This window comes from Amblyraja radiata, chromosome 4 (genome assembly GCF_010909765.2).
Source record: "Amblyraja radiata isolate CabotCenter1 chromosome 4, sAmbRad1.1.pri, whole genome shotgun sequence".
Classification (NCBI taxonomy): domain Eukaryota; kingdom Metazoa; phylum Chordata; class Chondrichthyes; order Rajiformes; family Rajidae; genus Amblyraja; species Amblyraja radiata.
Window position 1 is genome coordinate 106,361,984 of NC_045959.1, and position 26,138 is coordinate 106,388,121.

The 26,138-nt window shown below is 44.4% G+C and overlaps 1 protein-coding gene across 4 annotated transcripts in view; it reads right to left on the reverse strand.

The window, feature by feature from the left end:
- cpne3 (copine 3) overlaps positions 1–23,613 on the reverse strand; it is a 51,035-nt gene extending 27,422 nt beyond the window's left edge. Inside the window, exons 1-8 of one of the 4 annotated variants that reach the window (XM_033020179.1) lie at positions 23,387–23,613; positions 16,247–16,395; positions 14,156–14,292; positions 10,391–10,570; positions 9,027–9,101; positions 6,274–6,345; positions 5,726–5,809; positions 2,138–2,227 (exon numbers count right to left, since the gene is read on the reverse strand). In XM_033020179.1, the coding sequence (XP_032876070.1) occupies positions 2,138–2,227; positions 5,726–5,809; positions 6,274–6,345; positions 9,027–9,101; positions 10,391–10,570; positions 14,156–14,284 (630 nt within the window). In that variant the 5' untranslated portion in view covers positions 14,285–14,292; positions 16,247–16,395; positions 23,387–23,613. Of the gene's footprint in view, positions 1–2,137; positions 2,228–5,725; positions 5,810–6,273; positions 6,346–9,026; positions 9,102–10,390; positions 10,571–14,155; positions 14,293–16,246; positions 16,396–23,290; positions 23,353–23,386 lie in introns of those variants that run through there. The other 3 variants (XM_033020178.1, XM_033020180.1, XM_033020181.1) reach the window with 3 other exon arrangements.
- Positions 23,614–26,138: the final 2,525 nt, after the last annotated feature.

The window sequence follows — 26,138 nt, forward strand, 5'->3', positions numbered from 1 at the left end:
TTCTTTTATTCTGAGGCTGTGTCCTCTGGTCCTAGACTCTCCCACTAGTGGAAACAACCTCTCCACGTTAACGCTACCTTCCATGATTTGGTAAGTTTCCACTCCTAAATACAGTAGAGTTAATAACAATTGAAACAGGAAAGCAAAGACGAACAAAATATTTAGAATGTAAAATAGTCCATCATAGCAGATTGGTTGAAGCAGATTGCTTGGTTGCTTTCTGATGAAAATCATACTAGAATAAGTATACCACACAACCAATGAGCAAACCATGCTAAAATAAGAAAAAGTTGGGCGGCGCAGTGGTGTAGCGGTAGAGTTGCTGCCTTACAGCGCCAGAGACCCAGGTTCGATCCCGGCTATGGGCGCTGTCCACACGGAGTTTGTACATTCTCCCTTTTTCTGCGTGGGTTTCCTCCCACTCTCCAAAGACGTACCAATTTGTAGGCTAATTGGCTTGGTAAAATTGTTAATTGTCACTGGTGTGTATAGGATAGGGTTAGTGTGCGGGGATCACTGGTCGGCATGTACTCAGTGGGCCAATGGGCTTGTTTCCGAGCTGTATCTCGAAAAAAAACTAAATTGGTCACCTGTACTTGAAGCCTGAACTAAATTAACATATGTAAACGGTATCATCATCATCTTCATAGATCCTTCAGGCTAGACAAGCCATTGGGTGATAAATTCAGGAGGGAAAATAACGCAAAGTGCTAGAGTAAATCAGCGGGTCAGGCAATACCATTGGAGAATGCGGATTGGTTGCATTTCAAGTCGGAACCTTTCTTCAGACTGGAATTCAGGAAGAATGTGGTTTAACCTGCACACGTGAAGATTTTGCTCCAAAAATACTCGTAGTGATAGAAAATGTGAGAACAAATGGAAGCATATGACGAACTGGCTTAAATCAACCGCACTTTTAATAGTAACATTAGATTAGATTAGATTAGATATAATTTATTGCCACACAGCCAGGCTGGTGGAAATTTGGGTTGTTTTGTTGATCATAAAATTTCATAAACATAACATAAACATTCATAAACATTTTGTTGATCATAAAATTTCTCACACAAAAGTTTATTTTTCGAAGAGACAAAATGCCGGAGTAACTCCATGGGACAGGCAGTATCTCTGCACGGAAGGAACGGGGGACATTTCGGATCGAGACTCTTCTTCAGACTGCGAGTCAGGGGAGACTAGAGACATGGACAGGTAAGATGTGAAAACGACTGATCAAGGAAATGTGGAATGGTTCATTGTTTTGTGGTTGGAGAGTGCAACCTTCACGTGTTTCAATGAATGCAATCAACCTGGAGTGCACAATCAAATAAGATCAAATAGAACAAGTTGTCCTACAACTTTAGGACGCGAAGAAGAAGAGTTCATTGTTTGCTGAGTGGAAGGTGACACCAAGACATACAATTAGTAAAATTGATCAGGACGCTAGTGAAACCAGTTGGAGAACTAGGATAAGGGAGGGACGGAGGGAGAGGGAAAGCAAGGGTTACTTGAAGTTGTTATTTTGCTGCTTGTTTCCACAATAAAATATAAACAATAATAATAATAATAATAATATATTTTATTGTCATTGCACATAAGCGCAACGAGATTTGGTATGCAGCTTCCATCCGATGTCATAACATAAATAATAATAATAATAATAATGGATGGGATTTATATAGCGCCTTTCTAATACTCAAGGCGCTTTACATCGCATTATTCATTCACTCCTCAGTCACACTCTGTGGTGGTAAGCTACTTCTGTAGCCACAGCTGCCCTGGGCACCTCCGACCACCACCAATCACTCACACACAGGCAAAGGTGGGTGAAGTGTCTTGCCCAAGGACACAACAGTATGCACTCCAAGCGGGATTCGAACCGGCTACCTTCCGGTTGCCAGCCGAACACTTAGCCCATTGTGCCATCTGTCATTATGTTATTTGTATAAAGGACAATGTATCTGTTGCTTGCCTTTATTTCTTCATTGCCAACAAAAAGTATTTACTCTTTCTAGTCAATATTTTTAATACTGATGGCATTGACTTACAAAAATATTTCCTTGATAATCATTTTAAAAGCAAGCATTGTGAAAAGATTTTGTTATTTTTCTGCTTCTGCATAGATAAAATATAAATTTACCTTTATATTTCTGTCAAAATCACCATTGCACAGAGATCGCAAAGGGATTTTAAAAGGTTTCCAACTCGGATTTAGGTTATTCTTTATAACCTGAAAATTAAAGGGTAACATTAGCAACATAACATATTGTTTACATTTTCAAATCTTAAAAAGACCAAGCACTTTATAAAAATTATTAAAATTGCCCAAAATTGCAGGTATTGCTGGAAATGGGATTGTGTGATGAAGTGAACCAGGGAGATAGAACATGGAACATGTGTATGAAGGAACTGCAGATGCTGGTGGACACCGAAGATAGACACAAAAAGTTGGAGTAATTCAGCGGGTCAGGCAGCATCTCTGGAAGTAAGGAATAGGTGACGTTTTGGGTCGAGACCCTACTTCTGACGGAGAGGGAACCGAGAGATATGAAAAGGTACATATAACAAATTATACGCAGAAAGACAGATCAAAGCTAGCAACAATGATAGAAACATTGTAAAAATAGGTGCAGGAGTAGACCATTCGGCCCTTCGAGCCAGCACCACCATTTAATATGATCATGGCTGATCAAGGAAAGGTACATAGAACAGTGGGGAGGCACGGTGGCGTGGCGGTATGTTGCTGCCTTACAGAGATCAGGGTTCGATCCTGACTACGGGTGCTGTCTGTACAGAGTTTGTACATAGTCCCTGTGACCTGTGTGGGTTTTCTCTGGGAGCTCCGGTTTCCTCTCAAACTCCAATGACTTACAGTTTTGTAGGTTAAATTGGCTTTGGTAAATTGTCCCTTGTGCATCTAGGGTTAGTGCACTGGTCGGCATGGACTCAGTGGCCGATGGGCCTGTTTTCTGCGCTGTATCTCTAAACTAAACAGTACAGCACAGGAACGAGTTATTCATCCAACAGTGTAATCAGGAAAATCCAGGAGTGGGAATACCTGAAGGCAATATGAAGTGCTAGGCATCTTGTCCTTGGATCGGACTTCAGGCTTAGTTCAGGCTTTAAGTACAGATGCTGCTTTTTAAGGAGGGAGGGAGGGAGGGAGTGATTGAGGGTAGGGGAAAGGAGAGGGAGGGAGAGGTGAGGGAGGGATTGGGGGAGGGGAGGAGGGGAGGAGGAGAGATGAAAGAACCTGGGGAGGTGAGGAGGGAGTGGGGGAGAGGAGGGGGTATGGAGGGGGAGGGGGGAAGGTGGGGGAGGTGAGATGGGAGAGTGGGGTATGGCGGGGAATAGAGGGGGGGGGGTAGTAGGGGGGGGCGGTAGGGAGTGGAATAGATTAAGGAGTGGAATTGGAATAGAGGGAGAGGAGGGCAATGGAGGAGGTCAGGAGGGATAGTGTGGGGGATGTGAGGGGGATAGAGGGATAGGAGGGGGTAGGGAGGGGGGGAGAGGAGTTATGGAGGGAATGAGTGACTGAGGGTAGGGGAAAGGAGAGGGAGGGAGAGGTGAGGGAGGGATTGGGGAGGGGAGGAGGAGAGGGGAAAGAAGAGTGGGGGTGAACAGGAGGGGTTGGGAGTGCTGGGGGATGAGGGGAATGAGCCGCACCTGCGCAGTTGGAGGCTATACGTGATTGGAGAAATATTGCGTTGGGGGAGCAGACCCAACGGGTCTGCACTTAGTCTAGTAAGTTTCATAAATGGATAGAGTGGATGTAGTGAGGATGTTTCCACTAGTGGGAGTGTGTAGGACCGGACTAATTTTAATGCAATCACTTTCCAGCTTGGTATAAATTGGGGGAAACAATGCAGATCTGGGGAGTGTTGCAAAGTGCACAGGACATTCAGATATTATAATTAGATAGTTCAGGACATTGGATTGCAAAAACAGTAGTATTAAGATTTATTTTTAAATAAGTTGTTTGATCTTTCAAGTTGGTTTAACCTCAGGACGTTTCAACAAGACTAGAAACAGATGGAAAGCCCCTTAAATGCACGTATCTATGCAATGGGCAGATGCTATAGACCTGCACGGGAAGGTAGACGCTCCTGCCCCCACGAGTCTCGGGCAGGTGGGGCTCGTCAGCCTGGGAAGGCAGTCCATCTAGGAGAGGGAAAACTCTGATTTAAAACCTCCTCTGCCTTGTGGCCATATCCAGTCATGGAAAAGGCTCCAGGAATAAACCTCAAGAAAATCCGGAGTCGGAGCCCCTAAGGCAGTTTGTCGTTGTCTACAAAGCCTGCGACGGCGCTGGTGCCAAACTGTAACGGCCCTGCTGTTCCTTTGGATCAATCAGCGACGTGGAGGGAGGGGGGGGGGAGGGGGACGGGGGGAACGTGCTGCATGGACAACAGCCTGTCCTCCATATGACATCGCCCAGGCTTGCATCCGACTAGGATGCATCACCCATGGTCTGTCATGACCGAGAGGAGCCTACTACTACTATACAATATCTAATCTGTTTTAGGGATAGGCCATTGAATCCCTTGTGGTACTTCACACACGCTAGAATTTAGAAGATTGAGGGGGATCTTATAGAAACTTACAAAATTCGTAAGGGGTTGGACAGGCTAGATGCAGGAAGATTATTCCCAATGTTGGGGAAGTCCAGAACTAGGGGTCACAGTTTAAGGATAAGAGGGAAGTCTTTTAGGACCGAGATGAGAAAATCATTTTTTACACAGAGAGTGGTGAATCTGTGGAATTCTCTGCCACAGAAGGTAGTTGAGGCCAGTTCATTGGCTATATTTAAGAGGGAGTTAGATGTGACACTTGTGGCTAAAGGGATCAGGGGGTATGGAGAGAAGGTAGGGATGGGATACTGTTGGATGATCAGCCATGATCATATCGAATGACGGTGCAGGCTCGAAAGGCCGAATGGCCTACTCCTGCACCTATTTTCTATGTTTCTATGTTTCTATGGTGTCATGTATTGCCGTTCTCACTCGACAGGTATTTGAAGGGACAACTTAGGAGATGGTTTGTTGGAAGACACAAAACGCTGGAGTAACTCACCTGGACTAGCAGCATCTCTGGAGGGAGGAAATGGATGATGTTTTGGGTCGAGACCTTTCTTCACATCCTAAATGTCACCCATTCCTTCTCTCCAGAGATGCCGCCTGCCCCGCTGAGTTACTCTATTGTTTTGTGTCGATCCTCGGTGTAAACCAGCATCTGCAGTTCCTTCCTACACAGATGGTTTGTTCCTACACAGAATGCCCCCTAATAAGTACGTTGAATTAAGTCATCAGCTCTTCAGGATCTGAAGGATGAGAGGGGTTGTTATAGAAACATATAAAATTCTTAAGGGATTGGACAGGGTTAGATACAGGAAAAATGGTCCTGATGTTGGGGGGAGTCCAGAATCAGGGGTCACAGTTTAAAAGTAAGGGGTAGGCCATTTAGGACTGAGATGAGGAAAAACATTTTCACCCAAAGAGTTGTGAATCTGTGGAATTCTCTACCACAGAAGGCAGTGGGGGCCAATTCACTGGAAGTATTCAAGAAAGTTAGATATAGGGCTAACGGAATCAAGGGATATGGGGATAAAGCAGGAATGGGGTACTGTTTGGGGATGATCAGCCATGATCAAACGGCTGAATGGCGGTGCTGGCTCAAACGGCTGAATGGCCTACTCCTGCACCTATTTTTCTATGTTACTAGTTCTTACCTCCGTTCGATGAACCATTTGCCATCTTCCTTCTGCTGTCAGTTTGTGGAACTCCAGGTACGGATCTGACTTCCCAAAGAAATCCTAATCACCATCAAGAACAGAAACAGTACAAGAGATATTATTTCCGTACCATACATTTGAGCAGTAACTGTACAAAACTACTTTAATGGCATCCAAAAACCAAAAGTAATACAGCTGGTGGAGCTGCTGCCTCAGTGTCAGAGACCCAGGTTCGATCCTTAGCTCGGGCGCTGTCTGTGTGGAGTTTGCACGTTCTTCCTGTGGCCAGAGATGCTGCCTGTCCCGGTGAGTTACTCCACCATTTTGTGTCTACCTTCCTGTGACCACGTGGGTTACCTCCGGGTGCTCTGGTTGTCACCCACATCCCAAAGATGTGCATAGGTTAACTGGCCTTTGTAAAAATAAGCCCCAATGTGACAAACAAATCACGTTCACTTGCCAGAGCTCACGCAGATGTCACACCACTGCTCATCCTTAAAACAAAACTTTTTTTTTTATTTTCAACTTTTGTACACAATACCCACCTTGTTATCCAATTTCCGTGCTTGAGCTTCAAAATTTACCACTCGGTTGTCTTTTACTTCCTCAGCATAGATCTTTAACAAAAATAGAAATCATTTAGTTTGTTATATTTTGAAGTTTACTGTCACGTGTACTGAGATAAGTGAAAAGCTTTTGTTGCGTGCTAACCAGTCAGCGGAAAGACAATACATGATTACAATCGATCCATTCATGTACATAAATGATAGGAGCAGAATTAGGCCATTTGGCCCATCAAGTCTACTCCGCCATTCAATCATGGCTGATCTACCTCTCCTAACTCCATTCTCTTGCATTCTCCCCATTACCCCTGACACCCATACTAATCAAGAATCTATCTCTGCCTTACAAATATCCATTGACTTGGCCTCAACAGCCTTCTGTGGCATTGAATTCCACAGATTCACCACCCTTCACAGTGTACAGATATATGAATGAGTGTGTGTGAAGCGAGTGTGAAGAGGCCTCAAAAAGACAGGGCCTGGTCATATTTAAGGTGACCAGGGACACTGGACAAATACCCCATGCCAAAAAAAACAGGCCAAAATGCAGCTAATATCGCAACCGAGACTAATTGTGTGCAGTTTTGGTCCCCTAATTATTGTGTGCAGTTCTGGTCCCCTAATTTGAGGACGGACATTCTTGCTATTGAGGGAGTGCAGCGTAGGTTTACAAGGTTAATTCCAGGGATGGCGGGACTGTCATATGCTGAGAGAATGGAGCGGCTGGGCTTGTACACTCTGGAGTTTAGAAGGATGAGAGGGAATCTTATTGAAACATATAAGATTGTTAAGGGTTACATAGAAAATAGGTGCAGGAGGAGGCCATTTGGCCCTTCGAGCCAGCACCGCCATTCATTGTGATCATGGCTGATGGTTTGGACACGTTAGAGGCAGGAAACATGTTCCCGATGTTGGGGGAGTCCAGAACCAGGGGCCGCGGTTTAAGAATAAGGGGTAAGCCATTTAGAACGGAGATGAGGAGAGTTGTGAGTCTGTGGAATTCTCTGCCTCAGAGGGCGGTGGAGGCCGGTTCTCTGGATACTTTCAAGAGAGAGCTAGATAGTGCTCTTAAAGATAGCGGAGTCAGGGGATATGGGGAGAAGGCAGGAACGAGGTACTGATTGGGAATGATCAGCCATGATCACATTGAATGGCGGTGCTGGCTCGAAGGGCTGAATGGCCTGCTCCTGCACCCATTGTCTATTGTCTATAATTCTGTTACAGTATGTCAGTAATCCCAGTGGACCGGAAAGTCAAGCCTTTGATAATGTATAAATTACAAATCCCTTGAGGTACAAAAAGGACAGCGACAACATGGAAGTCAAATTAGTTGTCTGGGCAGGGATTCTGAAATCGGAGGTACAAAGCAACTTGGGAGTGCTGGTGCATGATACCCAAAAGGTTAATTTGCAAGTTGAATCACTAGTAAGGAAGGCAAATGTAATGTTAGCATTTATTTAGAGAGGACGAGAATATAAAAACAAGGGTGTAATGCAGAGGCTTTATAAGGCAGTGGTCAGACTGTATTTGGAGTATGGTGAGCAGTTTTGGACCCCATATCTGGGCATATCTATAGTATAGTATAGTATAGTATATCTTTATTGTCATTTTCCCGAGTACTCACACACCCAGAGGAAACAAAAATACGTTGCTCAACCAGTGTCTATTCAGTGTGCAGTAAAAAATAAATAGAAATAAAAATACATATATCATGAACAAATTAAACACTCTACTCTCTACTAAACATCAACAGGCGCTCCGATCGGCAGCGGCACGACAGTGGCTCTGCTGCAGTGTGTCCAGGTTGGTGGTTGGTGCGCGATACTTTTGCAGGGGTCAAAGTCCGTTTATCAGTCATATAGCCTGCGGGAAGAAGCTGAGGAGCATCCTGCTGGTTTTGCAGCTAATGCTCCTGTACCTCTTCCCAGATGGCAGGATGGAGAATATGTGATGCGATGGGTGGTAGGGGTCTTTGATGATGGAGATGGCTCTGCTGATACATCTCTTCCTGTATATGTCCAGCAGGAAAGGGAGTGGAGCACCAATAATCCTGCTGGCGAGGAAGGTAATGCCGGTGTGGAGTGGGTTCAGAGGAGGTTTACGGGAATGATCCCAGGAATGATTGGGTTAACATATAAGGACAGCACTGGGCCTGTACTCACTGGAGTTCCGAAGGATGAGGGGGAGAACCTTACCGATTAGTGAAAGGCCTTGATAGAGTGGATGCAGAGAGGATTTTTCCACGGGTGGGGAGAGTCTAGGACCAGAGGGCACAGCCTCAGAATAAAAGGGTGTACCTTTAGAAAGGAGATAAGTAGGAATTTCTTTAGTCAGAGGGTGGTGAATCTGTGGAATTCATTGCCGGAAGCAGCTGTGGCGGCCAAGTCACGGGGTATTTTAACGGCGCAGATTGACAGATTCCTGCTTAGTACGGGTGTCAGGGGTTACGGGGAGAAGGCAGGATAATGGAGTTGAGTGGGATAGATAATCAGCCATGCATGATTAAATGGCGGAACAGACTCGATGGGCCAAATGGCCGAATTCTGCTCCTATGACATGAGCATTATAATCACAAGGAATGGAATAACCTTTCACAAAGGTAGAAGAAAGGTAACAACATTCAAATTAACATTTAATTGATCTAATTGAAAGGCAAACGATCCATTAAATTTTTTTTCTTGCTTTTTCCAACATATATTTCCAAACAACAAATAAAAATGATATTAAGTCTGTACCGTGATTGTTCCTTTTCCTGCTGGTCTTTTATTTTTCAGCAAGAGGGGTCGAGTCAGTTTTCTACTGGAGACAATCTGTCAGAACAGATCAATGTTTAGTGTTCAATTTTCAACCAAAATAATAACCAGTCATGCAAACAGCTGTCCTAATTCTCCTTAGACTTGGAGTGGATATAGATTTCTATAAATCAAACAATACATTGAAAGCCTTGACAGCACCTCAGGTGTGAACCCGTTTTCCATCTACTGCATTGTTGGAGGGTGAAATAAAGCAAAGAGCAACAGGTTTGTAGGTTAACTGGCTTGGTAAATGTAACAATTGTCCCTAGTGTGTGTGTAGGATAGTGTTAATATGCGGGGATCATTGGTCTGCGCGGACCCGGTGGGCCGAAGGGCCTGTTTCCGCGCTGTATCTCTAAACTAAACTAAACATGCAGCTTTCAAACAAAGTCAGATGTAAGTGAGGAGATTTTTTGCTGAAATTAGTAACTGTAAGACAAAAACTTCTACAAGCAGTAAATTTTACCTAGGTTTTATAAATCATAACATTGACTCGGTTTCCAAAGTTCCATATTCAAATTTGATGAACAAATAGAATAGTGCCCTGTATATCTGTATTAAAAATTCTTAATTCACACACATAACCTTTCACTGCACATCAATGGATATTACTCATTTGATTTAATATGTTGTAATTCCATTGCTTCCTCCGTTTGGAGGCACTTCTGTGACAGCACAAGCAGAAAGCTAATTCTAGCACTGAAAAACTTAAAACCTTAGTGTGTGTAGGAAAGAACTGCAGATGCTGGTTTAAACCGAAGATAGACACAAAAAGCTGGAGTAACTCAGCGGGACAGGCAGCATCTTTGGAGGAAAGGAATGGGTGACGTTTCGGGTCGAGACAGTTCTTCAGACTGGTCAGGGATAAGTGAAACGAGAGATATAGACGATGATGTAGAGAGATGAAGAACAATGAATAAAAGATATGCAAAAAAAGTAAAGATGATAAAGGGAACAGGCCATTGTTAGCTGTTTGTTGGGTGAAAACGGGAAGCTACTGCAACTTTTCGGGGGAGGGATAGAGAGAGAGGGAATGCTGCAGTTTTCTGAAGTGAGAGAAATCAATATTTATACCACTGGGCTGTGGTGCAAGAGCGATGGCCGATAGTTAGAGCTCTTGCAAAAGACACAGAATAAACAGATTTTCGTTGTTAAAACCGTAATGCTGTACATCTTGTTTCAAAAAAGAGAATCCTTTACCAACCACCTTTGTATAGAAGATTTCTTAGTTCATCATTAACAATACTTTGTTTTTTTAATTCCCGATGACAACGACAAATGACAAAAGCTCTATTGGTACTTACCTGTCCCAGAGTGCATTCTAGTTCCCCCAAGAAATCATCATCACTCAGATCAATGGTTTTGTTATCAATATCATAAATTCCAAACTTCAGTTTTTGAACTTGCTCAAAGTAGTAATCAATCAAGAACTTCTTGGCAAACTTTGGAGTGAGACAGTTTTTAACTCTCTCTGTGCGATCTATCTAGAAAAAGTAAAATTGACTAATTAAAACCAGGAGAATAAAATGAGCAAACACGTACAAAGTATGCTAACACCATATTCTCGACGGAATGTGCAATGCCGACCAGCACCCAGACCAGAAACACAAACCACTGAGCTAATTTACATAGTTGTTTCATGCTTTACGATTTCCTCGAGCACAATTTGGGCGGCACAATGACGCGGGAATAGCGCTGCTGCGACATGGCAACAGAGACCCGGGTTTGATCCCGACTGTCTGTGCGGAGTTTAAATGTTCTCCCTGTGATCGCGTGGGTTTTCTCCAGGTGCTACGGTTTCCTCTCATATTCTGAAGATGCGTAGGTTTGTAGAATGATTGGCTTCTGTAAATTGCCCCTGGTGCGTAGAATGCAAATGTGGGCTGACATAGAACTAACGTATGGATGAACAATAGTTGGCGTGGAGTCGGTGGGCCAAAGGGCCTGTCTCTACACTGTACCTGTAAACTAAAAACTAAACAAAACTACACAAGCGGCATCTATCTTTCTATCTATCCATCTATCCATCCATCTATCTATCTAATATACCTGTATATAGTATCTAATCTCCCTGAAAATTGAACAGAAAAAAGTAATACCGATTCCAATGTCAAACTAGAAAAGATTACTGTGATAACCTTTTCGTAAATCCAAATCAGAGGACAGACATACAAAGCAATATACAAACTGTACAGCAATATTTCTGAATAACTAGAACAGTACAGCACAGGAACAGGCCCCTCGGCTCACAATGTCTATGCCGAACATGATGCCAAGTTAAACTGATCTTATCTGCCTGCACGTAATCCATATCCCTCTATTCCTTTGTATACCCACGTGCCAATCACATATTGCACAGATTGTCACGATCACAGATCTATTGCCAATTTCTATTATATTTCCAAGTAGTTATATTGAAACACTGTTTGAAATCATTACAAAATAGAACTCCCGACTATTGCCAGCAATGTTCATTATGTAAACCGAGTTTTACTGGAAATTAACTGGCCTGAATGCCCTTGTAGAACGGAGCGGTTCAGGAGTTCCTTCACCCCTGCAGCCATTAGATTTTATAACTAGGCTGTAGGGGGATGCATTTTGCAATTTTTAATTTTTAATTGTTAATTATTGGTCTTTTTAAGTATTTATTGCTCTCAGGTAGTGTCCACATTGTATTCTATGTATTTTCTGTCTGCGTTCGTTTTGAATCTGTGGGTTTGTTGGTTGGGGGCTTCTGGACATCTGAATTTCCCTGAGGGGATCAATAATTTATTATTATTATTATTATTATTATTATTATTGTATGTGATCGCCTGAATTTGCCTTACAATGGTGCCAATCCTGTAGCCTAGCCTCTCAGCTACTTGAAGAAAAAAAAGGTTGCGAATACCAAGAAAAACCTTGCAGCCTCAGCTCGGCTGCAACTATTCATTTTGCCCTCCTCTACAATCCCGAGGAGCAGAAAAACAATGACTTCTATTTGGATATTTTCACACATATTTCCCCAAAATACGAAAACTGATGCTTGCATTCACTGCACTTCAAAAATGTTGCCGTTGGTCATACAGCAATTTGGATGTTTAGTTAAATTTGGACGGCAAGTTAAACTGAACTGATCTTATCCATATCCCTCTATTCCTTTGTAAATCCACGTGCCAATCACATGGTGCACAGATTGTCACGGTCACAGATCTATTGTCAATTTCTATTATATTTCCAAGTAGTTATATTCAAACTCAGTTTGAAACCATTACAAAATAGAACTCCCACAATGTTCCCTGGGTCTTACAGGAAACTAACTGGCCTGATTTACCAAGTGTGAAAATAATGAACAGGATGTAAAGGTAGAGTGTAGGAAACAAGTTAGCAAATATTTAATGGGGGGAAATGGAGAGTTTACTTTAGAGATATAGCGTGGAAACATGGACACCACCGAGTCCACACCGACCAGCGATCACCCGTACACTAGTTCTATCCTACACAATTTACAGAAGTTACTCCCCCTCCCCCCATTCATAACACGGAGGGATGAATGTCCTCACCTTTCATCCCTTCAGACGTCGCAAACAGCATATAATCCTCCAACATTTTCGCCACCTCCAACAGGATCCCACTACTGGCCACACCTTCCCATCTCCACCCCTTTCTGCTTTCCGCAGAAACTGTTTCCCTCAGAAACTCCCTGGTCAACTCATCCCTTCCCACCTAAACCACTCGCTCCCCGCCGGGTACTTTCCCCAGCAACTGCAGGAGATGCAACACCTGTCCCTTTACCTCCCCCCTCGACTCCATCCAAGGACCCGGACAGTCTTTCCAGGTGAGGCAGAGGTTCACCTGCACCTCCTCCAACCTCATCTACTGCATCCGCTGTTCCAGGTGTCAACTCAGGTACATCGGCGAGACCAAGCGCAGGCTTGGCGATAGTTTCACTGAACACTTCCGTTCAGTCCGTCTTAACCTACCTGATCTCCCAGTGGCTCAGCACTTCAACTCCCCCTCCCATTCCCAATCTGACCTTTCTGTCCTGGGCCTCATCCATTATCAGAGTGAGGCCCAGCACAAATTGGAGGAACAGCACCTCATATTTCGCTTGGGTAGTTTACACTCCAGCGGTATGAACATTGACTTCTCTAACTTCAGATAGCCCTTGCTATCTCTCTCCATCCCCTTCCCCTTCCCAGTTTTCCCACTAGCCTTTCTGTCTACGACTACATTCCATCTTTGCCCCGCCCCCCTCCCGACATCAGTCTGAAGAAGGGTCTTGACCCGAAACTTCGCCCATTCCTTCTCTCAAGAGATGCTGCCTCACCCGCTGAGTGACTCCAGCATTTTGTGTCAACCGTCAAACTTGCACGTCTTTGGAATGTGGGAGGAAACCGGAGAAAACACACGTAGTTACAGGGAAAACAGACAAAATCCGATCAGACAGCACCTAGTCAGGATCGAACCAGGGTCTCTGGCATCATAAGGCAGCAACTCTACCGCTGCACCCCTGTGCTGCCCTGAATTCAGCAGAATGAAGTCTAAAATATTACATTGCTCCAACTCATGCTTGCATGATTGCAAGATGATGTCATATACATGTCATATATGTCATGGATGATCAGCCATGATCATATTGAATGGCAGTGCAGGCTCGAAGGGCCGAATGGCCTACTCCTGCACCTATTTTCTATGTTTCAATGTTTCTATAGCCGAAGAAAGCTACTTAGGATTTAGATAGCCCTTGCTTTCTCTCTCCATCCCCTTCCCCAAACCAGTTTTCTCACTAGTCTTTCTGTCTCCGACTACATTCCCAACTTTGTCCCGCCTCTAGCTACTTAGAGAGGATGAGATGGAGTTTATTCCCACAGGCCATCAGGACTGTGAACTCTTACCTCACCAGGAACTAATTTACTGTTGTGTTGTGTCTTGTTTTTAAATTCTAAAATGTAAATACTGGTTCTGTTCTATTCTGTTCTGTTGTTCTGTAGTTTTTGCACAATCCGCAGGCATTGCCACTTTCATTTCACTGCACATCTATGTATGTATGTGTATGTGACAAATAAAGTTGACTTGACTTGACTTACCTCAACCCACTGGTTTTCACTAACATTGATGAGCAGCGAGCACATTGGGTCCGATTTGGAAGTAACATCTTTATCCAACAGGTTCTCACAGCAGATGCTCAGTTCAACTTTCGTCACACAATCTGCCATCTGCTACCCTGCAAAATAAACAGCAAACCAGCGTAAGCTGCACAATTTGGATAAATATCAAGCCGGAAAGGGTGCAGAGAAGAAAGAGTTAGATCTAACTCTTAGGGCTAACGGAATCAACGGATATGGGGAGAACGCAGGAACGGGGTTTAGGATGATCAGCCATGATCATATTGAAGGGCGGTGCTGGCTTGAAGGGCCGAATGGCCTACTCCTGCACCTATTTTCGATATTACGAGGATGCTAGCACGACTCGCGGGCCTGAGCTATAGGGAGACGTTGAGCAGGCTAGAACTTTATTCCTTTGGAGCGAAGGAGGCTGATCTTATAGAGGTGTACAAAATCATGAGAGGAATAGATCGGGTAAGCACACAGTCTTTTGCCCAGAGTAGGGGAATCGAGAACTAGTGGACAAAGGTTTAAGATGGGGGGGGGGGGGGGGGAGAGATTTAATAGGATCCACAACCAGGGGCCACAGTTTAAGTCCAGACCCAGGGGCCACAGTTTCAGAAAAAAGGAGTAAGCCATTTAGAACGGAGACGAGGAAACACTTTTTCTCACACAGAGTGGCGAGTCTGTGGAATTCTCTGCTTCAGAGGGCGGTGGAGGCAGGTTCTCTGGATGCTTTCAAGAGAGAGCTAGATAGGGCTCTTAAAAATAGCGGAGTCAGGGGATATGGGGAGAAGGCAGGAACGGGGTACTGATTAGGGATGATCAGCCGTGATCACATTGAATGGCGGTGCTGGCTCGATGGGCCAAATGGCCTACTCCTGCACCTATTGTCTATTATTCTCAGAGGCGTAACCTTTTTTTTTTTACACAAAGGGTGGTGGGTGTATGGAACGAGCTGCCGGAGGAGGTTAGTGTGGAAGGTACTGTGGCAACATTTAAGAAACATTTAGACAGGTACATGGGTAGGATGGGTTTAGAGTGATTTGGGCCAAACGCTGGCAAGTGGAACAAGTGCAGATGGGACAAGTTGGTCATGTGTGGGCAGGTTGGACCGAAGGGCCGGTTTCCACATTATATAATTCCAATGGAATCATTAAAAACTTACAATTACAGTCATAGAGTCATACATCACAGAAACAGGCCCTTCAGCCCAACATGCCCATGCCGACCAAGATCTCCCATTTACACCAGTCCCGCCTGCCCGTGTTTGGCCCATTACACTCTAAACCTTTCCTATCCATATAACCCATCCAGGTCAAATAGTAAAAATATCGCTCGCAACTTTCACGGTGAAAAACAAAATCAAAAATATACCTCAAACCTTTTTTTTTTTCCTGAGAGGAAAATAGGCATTCTATCTAAATTCTATATAGGTGTATCGTGGCCACAGAAAAATATATAGATTAGCTACCAATAATTAAATAATCGTGGAACTGTTTTGTGATGTAGTCTGTGTTACTAATCACAAAATTAAGTTACTGGATATTAAAAGTGTTGAAAGTAAATGTTTGCATAGAAACAACTGTTGACAGCTCGCAGACATCATCACCTCAGAATTTTCACTGGCGCTTCTCAAATGTAATCATAGACAAGATACTGCGCCCTGCATGAGTATCAAGTTAATCCACCAATTGGTACAAGCAAACAAACGTCATCCGATATAGAAACAAGTAACTGCAGATGGCAGTTTACAAGAGAATACACAAAGTGCTGGTAGACAAAAATGCTGGAGAAACTCAGCGGGTGAGGCAGCATCTATGGAGCGATGGAATAGATCGCTCCATAGATGCTGCCTCACCCGCTGAGTTTCTCCAGCATTTTTGTCTACCTTCGATTTTTCCAGCACCTGCAGTTCTTTCTTAACCAGAAAGTGCTGGAGAAACTCAGCGAGTCAGGCAACATCTCTGGGGAATCTGGAGAGGTGATATTTGGTGTTAGAATCTTTCTTTGTCAAGAATCATGAGTGTTTTATTGTCATAGGCCCCAGATATACAACAATGAAATTCTTACTTGCAGCAGCACAACAGAATATGTGATCACAGACGGATCAGAAGGGTCCTGACCAGAAACGTCACCTAACCACGTCCTGCAGAGATGTTGCCTGACCCGAGTTACTCCAGCACTCAAGTGTCTTCAAATGTCACCCAATCGTTGATTCCCTGCAATTATTACGGTGGATCAGAACAAATGTGAACTGAAACCAAACTGCAGCAAATGCACCGACCACTTTCATTTATTGCACTCGTTCCTACAACCCTCTGAAATCAATGAATTTCAATCTTCTTGTCCGCGTTATTAATAGCTAACCCATTCACGGCTGGTCCGATATCTCTATTGGAATAGAAGCAATGCAAGTAAAGAATTTAATCTGCTGACCCATCGTTCTTCGGCACTAGCTGACGAGACGTTTCGCCAGCCAGTGATTTGTCATCACTAACACACAAAATATTAATTAAGGCATTTTACGATTGAAAGACATGAACATTATATTAACCATTTGTGTCCAAAACAATTCACTGCATTAGACAGGAACAGGCCCTTCGGTCCCCTACGTTTGTGCCAAACATGATGCCGAGATAAGAAATTTAAACAAAAATTTGTGAGTTAATGCACAGTGCATATTTTTTTTTAAATGTTCAACTTCCTATAATAATCATATTACAATCATCCGACTTACGGACATACAGTATTTGGGAGACCGGCGTAATGGATGCGACAGATTTGCTGGCTGTTGTGGGGCACCGGGCATCTTCTGCCAGGTGAGAACGGGTCACTTCGGCATGTCTCCTCTCTCTTCCCCCCTCCCCAAATCCCCTATCCCACCTGTGGCCACAACAATTGGGATAATGTCATTAAAAGCAAGTGCAGATGCTGGTTTATACCAAAGATAGACACAAATTGCTGGAGTAACTCAGCGGGTCATGCAGCATCTCTGGAGAAAATGGATAGGTGATGTTTCGTTTTGGGACCCATCTTTAGACCGGTAGTAATCGGGGTGAGCTGAGCAGAGCCGAGAGTGCCGAGCAAACTAACTCACGGAGTCAGCGAGGCAGGCTCACTCTTCCCACACCTGCTCGCTCCCTGTTCACAACCCTTTCCGTGATTCTCTCACATACATCCTTTTTGTTCATTTCCGACTTACGGACAGTTTGGGTTACGAACAGTTCTCAGGTGCAGAATCACCTGGTTTTGTTTAGTTTAGAGATACAGCGCACACACAGGCCGCTCGGCCCACTAAGTCCAAGCCAGCCAGCAATCCCCATGCACTAACACTATCCTACACACTAGGGATAATTTACAATCTTTACTGAACCCAATTAACCTACAAAAGCTACCTGGTAATGTGTTGACTTCCTACATCGTCAGATTCAACTGATAAGGACAGCAGGATGGTGTAGTGGTAGAGTGGCTGCCTTACAGCGCCAGAGACCCAGGTTCGATCCTGACTGCGGGTGCTGTTTGTACGAAATTTGTACGTTCTCCCTGTGACCGCGTGGGTTTTCTCCTGGTGCACTGGTTTCCCTTCCACACTCCAACGACATACGGGTTGGTAGGCCAATTGGCTTGGTATAATTGCAAATTGTCCATAGTGTGTGTGGGGGAGCGTTAGTGTGCATGGATCGCTGGTCGACAAGGACTCGATGGGCTGAAGATCTTGTTTCCGTGTTGTATCCCTGAACTAAACTATTCCACATAGCGTCAATGTATCTGAATTTAACCCCCCCTGTGGTATCAGACTGTGCAAAATAATAAATAAGAAGGCATAACAAGAGGAAGTTCCAAGAAAACAAGAGGGCACAGGTGTAAGGAGTTTTTAAGGGGATTTGATGAACATGCTTTTTTTAATGTTTTTATTTTGAACTCGCTGCCAGTGAAGGTGGTGGAGTCAGATTGTCAGTATTTCAAAGAACCACAAGACAGGCAAGGCTTTAAAGGATATGAAGCTTGTGCAGTGAAATGGGATTAGTATAGATCGGGAAAATGTTTGGCATGGATATGGTGGACTCAAGAGCCCGTTCCTGTGCTATATGACTGACTAATGCAATTTAAAAGCCAGCTGTACTTTGGCTGCTCAATACCCGCCTTGAGATCCAATTATTCCTTTGGTTTATGTTTCATTCGCAAGAAGAAGAAGAAATTATGGGTCTAAATGATGTACACTGCAGATTTTCTTACAAATTTGGGATCACTCAGATTGAATGTCATTATCTTTCTCAAAGCTAAGCATTCTTAAATGCAGCGCATTTTTAGTGAAATTGTCAGTTTGCAAGTTACATGTAAACAGGTCCAAAAATCACTTGGCTTTTCCAAACCATCCATTTGTGGCCTTCTGATGGTTCTGAAATGTCACTCATGCTACACTTTCTCTAATGAAAGACGTCGTCTCAAATGAGAGGACATATGAAAAGTGTCAATGGAAAGTGAATATAATGCAAGTATAGCATATAACTTGAGACTTGAAAGCTGACTTTAATGATGTAATGCAAAGATTTAGGCATCTTTAAAGTCATTTTAAATGCACCCTAACACTGCTGTAAATCTGAACCAAATACATAAGAATGGTTTCCTATTTTCATAAAAATAATTAAAATCAACGCATCAAATCTCTAACAAAGCTCATGTCAGATTTACAGGGATACACAGCTCCTCCAGTTCATAAGTGATAAGAGTAGAATCAGGCCATTCGGCCCATCAATTCTACTCCGCCATTCAATCATGGCTGATCTATCTCTCCCTCCCAACACTATTTTCCTGCCTTCTCCCCATAATCTGTCATTTGTACTAATCAAGAATCTATCTATCTCTGCCTTAAAAATATCCACTGACTTACTCTCCACAGCCTTCTGTGGCAAAGAGTTATATGAACAAGGGAAAAGTATTCTTAAAATATTTTATCACAAGATCTCCTAGCATCTTTAAACAAGAGGACCCAATGTTTGCAGATGTTGGCTCAGTTGACAACACTTGCTTCTAGGCTCCAAAGGATTGGGACTCAAACCCCAATCCTTTGGAGCCGAGAAGCAAGACGTTGTTCAAACTTCCACACAGCAGTGATGTTGCTCTGTCAGAGGCAGGGCCTCAGGAGAATACATAAAACTGGACAGGTCCACTACCGATTTTCCAGCATCCTTGGCTCCAGAGCCTTGCCGGCTATCCATTTTGCCAGACCAACAGAGGTCATGTAATAATGATACAATACACTTCTGACCCACTTATTATACCCCTCCTGTGTCTCTAAAAAAACACCATGGACTGCAAGAAACTTGAATAAAACAAATATTAAATGTAAGTTAAATGTGCTTATGCTTGAGTAAGTGCTTGGCTTGTGGTGTGTTTGATTAGTACAGTTGTCAGGGGTTTTGGTAAGAAAGGAGAATGGGGTTGAAAGGGAAAGGTAGATCAGCGATGATTGAATGGCGGAATAGACTTGATGGGCTGAATGGCCTAATTCTGCGGCACGGTGGCATAGCGGTAGAGCAACTGCCTTACAGCGCCAGAGACCCAGGTTCGATCCTGACTACGGGTGCTGTCTGTACGGAGTTTGTACTTGATTAGATTGAATAGATTTGGAATATATGAAAACATTCTCACTGTACTTATTGCTATTTGAAATTTATTGTGCAATATTTAAAACATACTTTGCATTGTAGAAATAAAGAACTGCAAATGCTGGTTTATACCAAAAATAGACACAAAGTGCTGTAGTAACAGCGGGTCAGAGCATCTCTGGAGGAAAAAGGATAGGTGATGTTTTGGGTCGGGACCCTTCTTCTTGCATTAATGGTCCTATCTTGATGATACATAATATTGGATGACACAAGTCGTAGTCATCCAGCGTGGAAACTGACCGTTCGGCCTAACTTGCCTAGGCCGACCAACATGCCCCACCTGCCTGCATTTGACCCATATCCCTCTAAACCTATCCCAATTGCTTTGCACATGACAAGCTTTTTCAATGAACTACTACAATCCCTATGAAAGTGATCCCACAACAATTCTGGGTAGGGATTTACAAGTTCATTGTTTTATGGAGAGAGACTTGAATTTATGACGTGCTTTACATAACCTCAGAAGGGCGAATGGTGGTAGAGTTGCTGCTTTTCAGCGCCAGAGACCCAAGTTCAATCCTGACTACGAGGACTGTTTGTACGATCCCCCGTGACATGCGTGGGTTTTCTCCGGGTGCACCGGTTTCCTCCCACACTCCAAAGATGTGCAGGTTTGCAGGTTAATTTGGCTTGTTATAATTGTAAATTTTCCCTAGTGTGTAGGAAAGTGTAAATGTGTAGGGATCGCTGGTCGGCACGAACTCGGTGGGCGGAAGGGCCTGTTTCCACTCTGTTTCCCTAAACTGAACATCCAAATTGCTGTTTCACCAACACCGACATTTTTGAAGTGCAGTCAATGCAAGCATCAGTTTTCGTATTTTGAGGAAATATGTGTGAAATATGTTCTGCTCCTCGGGATTGTAGAGGGCAAAATAATAGTTGCAGCCTAGCTGAGGCTGCAAGGTTTTTCTTGGCATTCGCAACCATTTTTTTCTTTAAGTAGCTTGGAGGCTGAATATAGCTCATTCATGTTACTACAAAATGTAAGACAAATTCAGACATTCAAATACAACGTTATACCTCGATCCTCATCTACCCATGACCAAACCTTCATAGGTCATATAACCTCTGCTACACAAGAACTGGCCCTTCGGCCCACAATGTCTGTGCCGAACTTGATGCCAAGACCAACCCTTATCTGCCTGCACATAATCCAGAGCCCTCCACGTCTATATGCCTATCCAAAAGTCTCATACTTTCCTCCACCACTACCACATATGCGCAGGGATCGCTGGTCGGGGCGAACTCGGTGGGCCGAAGGGCCTGTTTCCGTGCTGTATCTCTAAAAATTAAAACTAAAACCATCCCTGGTATCGTATTCCAGGTACTCACCTTCCGCTGTGTAAAAAAAAACTTGGCCAGCACATCCTCTTTAAACATTCCCCATCTCACCTTAAAATGTTGTCCTCATGTATTTGTTTTTCCATCATGGGAAAACGGTAGTGGCTGCCAACCCTATTTATGCCATTCATAATTTTATATACTTCTGGCATTCCAGAGAAAAAATCCCAAGTCTGTCCAACCTCTCCCTGAAGCTCAGACCACTGAATCATTTTGGTAAACTTCTTCTGCACCCTTTCCAAAGCCAACACATCCTTCCTATAATGGGGTGAATAGAACTGCACACAACACTCCAAATGCTGCCTAACCATATGTAGAAAAGAACTGCAGATGCTGATTTAAATCAAAGATAGGCACAACAATGCTAGGGTAACTCAGCGGGGCAGGCAGCATCTCTGGATAGAAGGAATGTGTGATGTTTCGGGTCAAGACCCTTTATTGCATCATGACTTCCTGACTCTTATACTCAATGCCCAATGAAAACAAGCATACTGTATGCCAGGGGTTCCCAACCTGTGGTAAATTTCGCCTAAATTTGTTGATTCTGGATTTGTACATTTTGTTCTCATTGACTGTGTTTGGTTCTGTTATACCAGTATCTGTTCATCATTAGTTGTTCATAAATAAGTGAAATAAGTCACGATCTGCCACGTACAAAGCCCTGCTGACTGAGCCTAATTAACCCATTCTCTTCCAAGTGGGAGTAAATCCTTTCCAATGGCTTCTCTACCACAGACATGAGGCTCAACGGCCTAAATCCATGGATTATCTCTACTTCCCTTCTCAGATAATGGAAAAACATTAGTTACTTGTGTCAATGATAAAATAAATCTGAGGATAATGTATTGAAACATAAAGCAAATGAAGTCAAAGTAGATAAGACAACACGCAGACAAGATATTTTTTCAAATGTGCCATGGACACACAACCTACATTGCATTCAAGAATTTCAAATTGGCTTTAAAAAAAAGCTCATTAGAGTAGAAAATAGGAGTAGGCCATTCAGCCCTTCAACTTGCTTCATTATTCATCACAATCATGGCTGCCCACATAGCAATGACACAGTCCTGCTCGCCACATAATCTTTTATGCCATTTTTTCACTTAGAGATTTATCTCGGTACTTTTTCTAAACAATATTCAGTAACACAAACTCTACGGCCCTCTAGGAGTAGCAAATTCCACCGATTCGCTAGTCTTTGAATGAAGACATTTCTAATTTTATAAAATAAAAATCATTTGCCCGTCACCCAAGATTGTGGCCCCTCATAAATAGGTGATAGGAGTAGAATTAGGCCATTCGGTCCATCAAGTCCACTCCACCCATTTATTCGTGGCTGATCTATCTCTCCTTCCTAACCCCATTCGCCTGCTTTCTCCCCATAACCCCTGGGACCCGTACTGATCAAATACATCTCGACACGTACATCCCATTCAGGGTAAACATCACAAGCTCTAGGATCAGAATTAGGCCATTTGGCCCATCAAGTCTACTCTGCCATTCAATCACGACTGATCCATTTCTCCCTCCCAACTCCATTCTCCTGCCTTCTCCCCATAACCCCTGACACCCGTACTAATCAAGAATCCGTCGAGCCAAGTTTCAGCTAATCCCCCTCTCATTCTTCCAAGTTCTAGTGAAGCCAGGTTAGTCTTCGTGCGGTAGACAAAAATGCTGGAGAAACTCAGCGGGTGCAGCAGCATCTATGGAGCGAAGGAAATAGGTAACGTTTCGGGCTGAAAACCCTTCTTCAAAAACTTAAGTCTTCGTGCGACAGGCAGTCCCGCCATGTCAGGAACCAGCCCGGGGAACTTTTCCTCACAACATAATTTTCAAAAAAGTGAGTCTGAAGAAGGGTCCCCAACATTTTGTGTCTATCATCAAAAAAGTGTACACAGGGAAAAAGCGTGTGGCTTACCAGCCTCTGGAATAAGTGCCTGGAACAATCATGAACCCCTCACAGAATGAAACCAAGTTTTACTTGCAACCCTTCAACACGAAAAGGTTTTTTTTTTAAATCACACGTCAAAAAGTCCAACAAATGCAAACATCGCCGTGTGCTCAGATTTGAAACCACTAAGGCAACACACATATATACACATACACAAATATACGTCTAATGTCTAGTTCCTACAGCCCCGGACCCACGCCGTTAGAAGACAAGAAGCATTTGGAAAATAAAAATGGATGCAAAACATACGAGAAGGAGCCGCGCCTCTTCTTTGCCACGTCTCTGTCAAGCCAAAAGTGGAAGGGGACGGGTGGCAAGAAAGGTGTTAATGCAATTCCTGCCGAGCAAGGGAGGGGAGATACAGGAAGTCCGAGAGCTGCAACTGCAACCGGGACGAGGCAAATGTTGCAACAACGATGTGGCAGCAACTATGTAGCAGAACCCGCTGGCCCGGGGCTGACACAACGTTCGGTGGAGGCTGCGCATAACAACCCCATTGATCAGTGTTTACAGGCAGGCAAACGCTGGGCGGGGTGAGCTCCAAGTGCCCAGAGTGGTTTGCAAGTTCATAAGATATTGGATTATTAATTACAATTGAAATGCAATAATGCAGATAAAATAAGCAATCAGTACATATGAGGTGCAATAAATCTCCTTGTGTGCAGGAAGGAACGGCAGATGCTGGTTTAAACCAAAGATAGACACAAAACTAGGCTGGAATAACTCAGCAGGTCGGGCAGCAATTCTGGAGAAAAGGAATAGGTGATGTTTTGGGCCAGACCCTTCTTCAGTCTTGAACGTCACCCATTCCTTCTCTGCCAGTCCCGCTGAGTTACTCCAGTATTGTGTGTCTATCTAAACCAGCGTCTGCAGTCCCTTCCTACCCCATTCTGCCCATCGAGTCCACCCCGCCATTCAATTCCACGAATGAAAGGCCTGGCCTGAGTTGATTTGGAGAGGATGTTTCCACTAGTGGAATAGGGGGGTTGCACGCAAGGTCATCAGGTCAAAGGGCATGACGCACGGAGTAGCTCAATCCTTCTGGAGGACAAGGCAGCTTCCGGCATACACTAGTAATACACGAAACACGTACGTTCTTACCTGTTAGAAAGCGCTAAAATGGTCAATTTTTGCGCTGTAAAATATTGTGGAAATAGGGTCACCGTGAGAAAAAAACGTCAAAATCACTGCTGCTCACTGACTTGCAATAGAGCAGCGTTCCGGCGGATTGAGGGCATGTCCCGGCCCACGACCGCCCGGGGCTGGAGTCACCCTCCAGTCTGAACCCGAGCACCAAGGTGCAAGCGGCAGAAGGAGCGGATCCCTCGGGACAGCCCCCATTCTCCCCCCCCCCCCAGGGTCAGCGGTGAACGGCCATGGCCGCCTTCCACCCTGCCTCCCCCTGTGCGGCCGCACTGTCACGGGCTGTGGGTCGGAAGCGCCCACACACACGGGGCCGCGACTCCGGGCAGCGGACAAACAGGGCCATAAACCCGGCTGTCGTCCCCGTCAACTCCAGCAGAGTTGGGGACCATCTGGTCCCTCCGCCCACCCAGAATCACTGACCGCGCTGCACCGGCATCGGACCCCAACCCCCACACCGGGGTGACTCCCCCCTTTGGGGGCCGGGCGTTTCAGCCGCCAAACACCGGCCGCAGAGACAGACGGCCCGGGGTCCCCGAGTGTGGAACCAGTCAGCTTGGAGTCCGGATGTAGGGACAGAAGACGGGACGGCTGTACTGGCAGCCATATTAAGTGCTTAGCTGACGTTCACCGCTTGGACTCCAGAAGGCGTTGCGTAAGGGTCACGGTCATGACCTCGACTGCCGTGCAACCTCCCTATAATCTAGGACCAGAGGCTATAATCTCAGAATAAAAGGACCATACCTTTAGAAAGGAGATGAGATTTAGAAGTTTGATGAGGATCCTCATTGAAAGTTACCGAATATTGAAAGGCCTGGATAGAGTGGATGTGGAGAGGATTTTTCCACTAGACTGGGACTAGAGATCACAGCTACAGAATAAAAGGACAGCACCTTTAGAAAGGAGATATTGAGGAATTTCTTTAATCATAGGGTAATGATTCTGAGGAATTCATTACCACAGACAGACAATAGACAATTGACAATAGGTGCAGGAGTAGGCCATTCGGCACTTTGAGCCAGCACCGCCATTCAATGTGATCATGGCTGATCATCCTCAATCAATACCCCGTTCCTGCCTTCTCCCCATATCCTCTGACTCCGCTATCTTTAAGAGCCCTATCTAGCTCTCTCTTGAAAGTATCCAGAGAACTGGCCTCCACCGCACTCTGAGGCAGAGAATTCCACAGACTCACAACTCTGTGTGAAAAAGTATTTTCTCATCTCCGTTCTAAATGGCTTACCCCTTATTCTTAAACTGTGGCCCCTGGTTCTGGACTTCCCCAACATCAGGAACATGGTTCCTGCCTCTAGTGTGTCCAAACCCTTAATAATATTATATGTTTCAACTGTGGAGGTCAAGTCATTTGGGTATTTTTGAAGTTACAGATTGACAGATTCATGATTAAGGGTATCAGGGGTTATGGGGAGAAGGCAGGAGAATGAGATTGAGTGGGAAAGATAGATCAACCACGATTGAATGGTGGAGTAGACTCGATGCGACAAATGGCCAAATTCTGCTCCCATAACTTATGAAATAATCATAGTTGACCAGTGTATCACTTCCATAATTCAAGGGCCTCTCCTTGGCATAGGCTGACAGCAATGAAGAAATTTAACCTTTAGTGCACCATCGTGGGTGGCATAGCAGTAGAGTTGCTGCCTTACAGCGCCAGAGACCCGGGTTCGATCCCGACTGCGGGTGCTGTCTGCAAGGAGTTTGTACGTTCTCCCCGTGACCGCGTGGGGTTCCTCCGATTGCTCTGATCTACCCCCACGTTCCAGAAGACGGCAGGTTTGTTCATTAATTGGCTTCTGTAAATTGTTACTAGCGTGTAGGATAGAACTAGTGAAAGGGG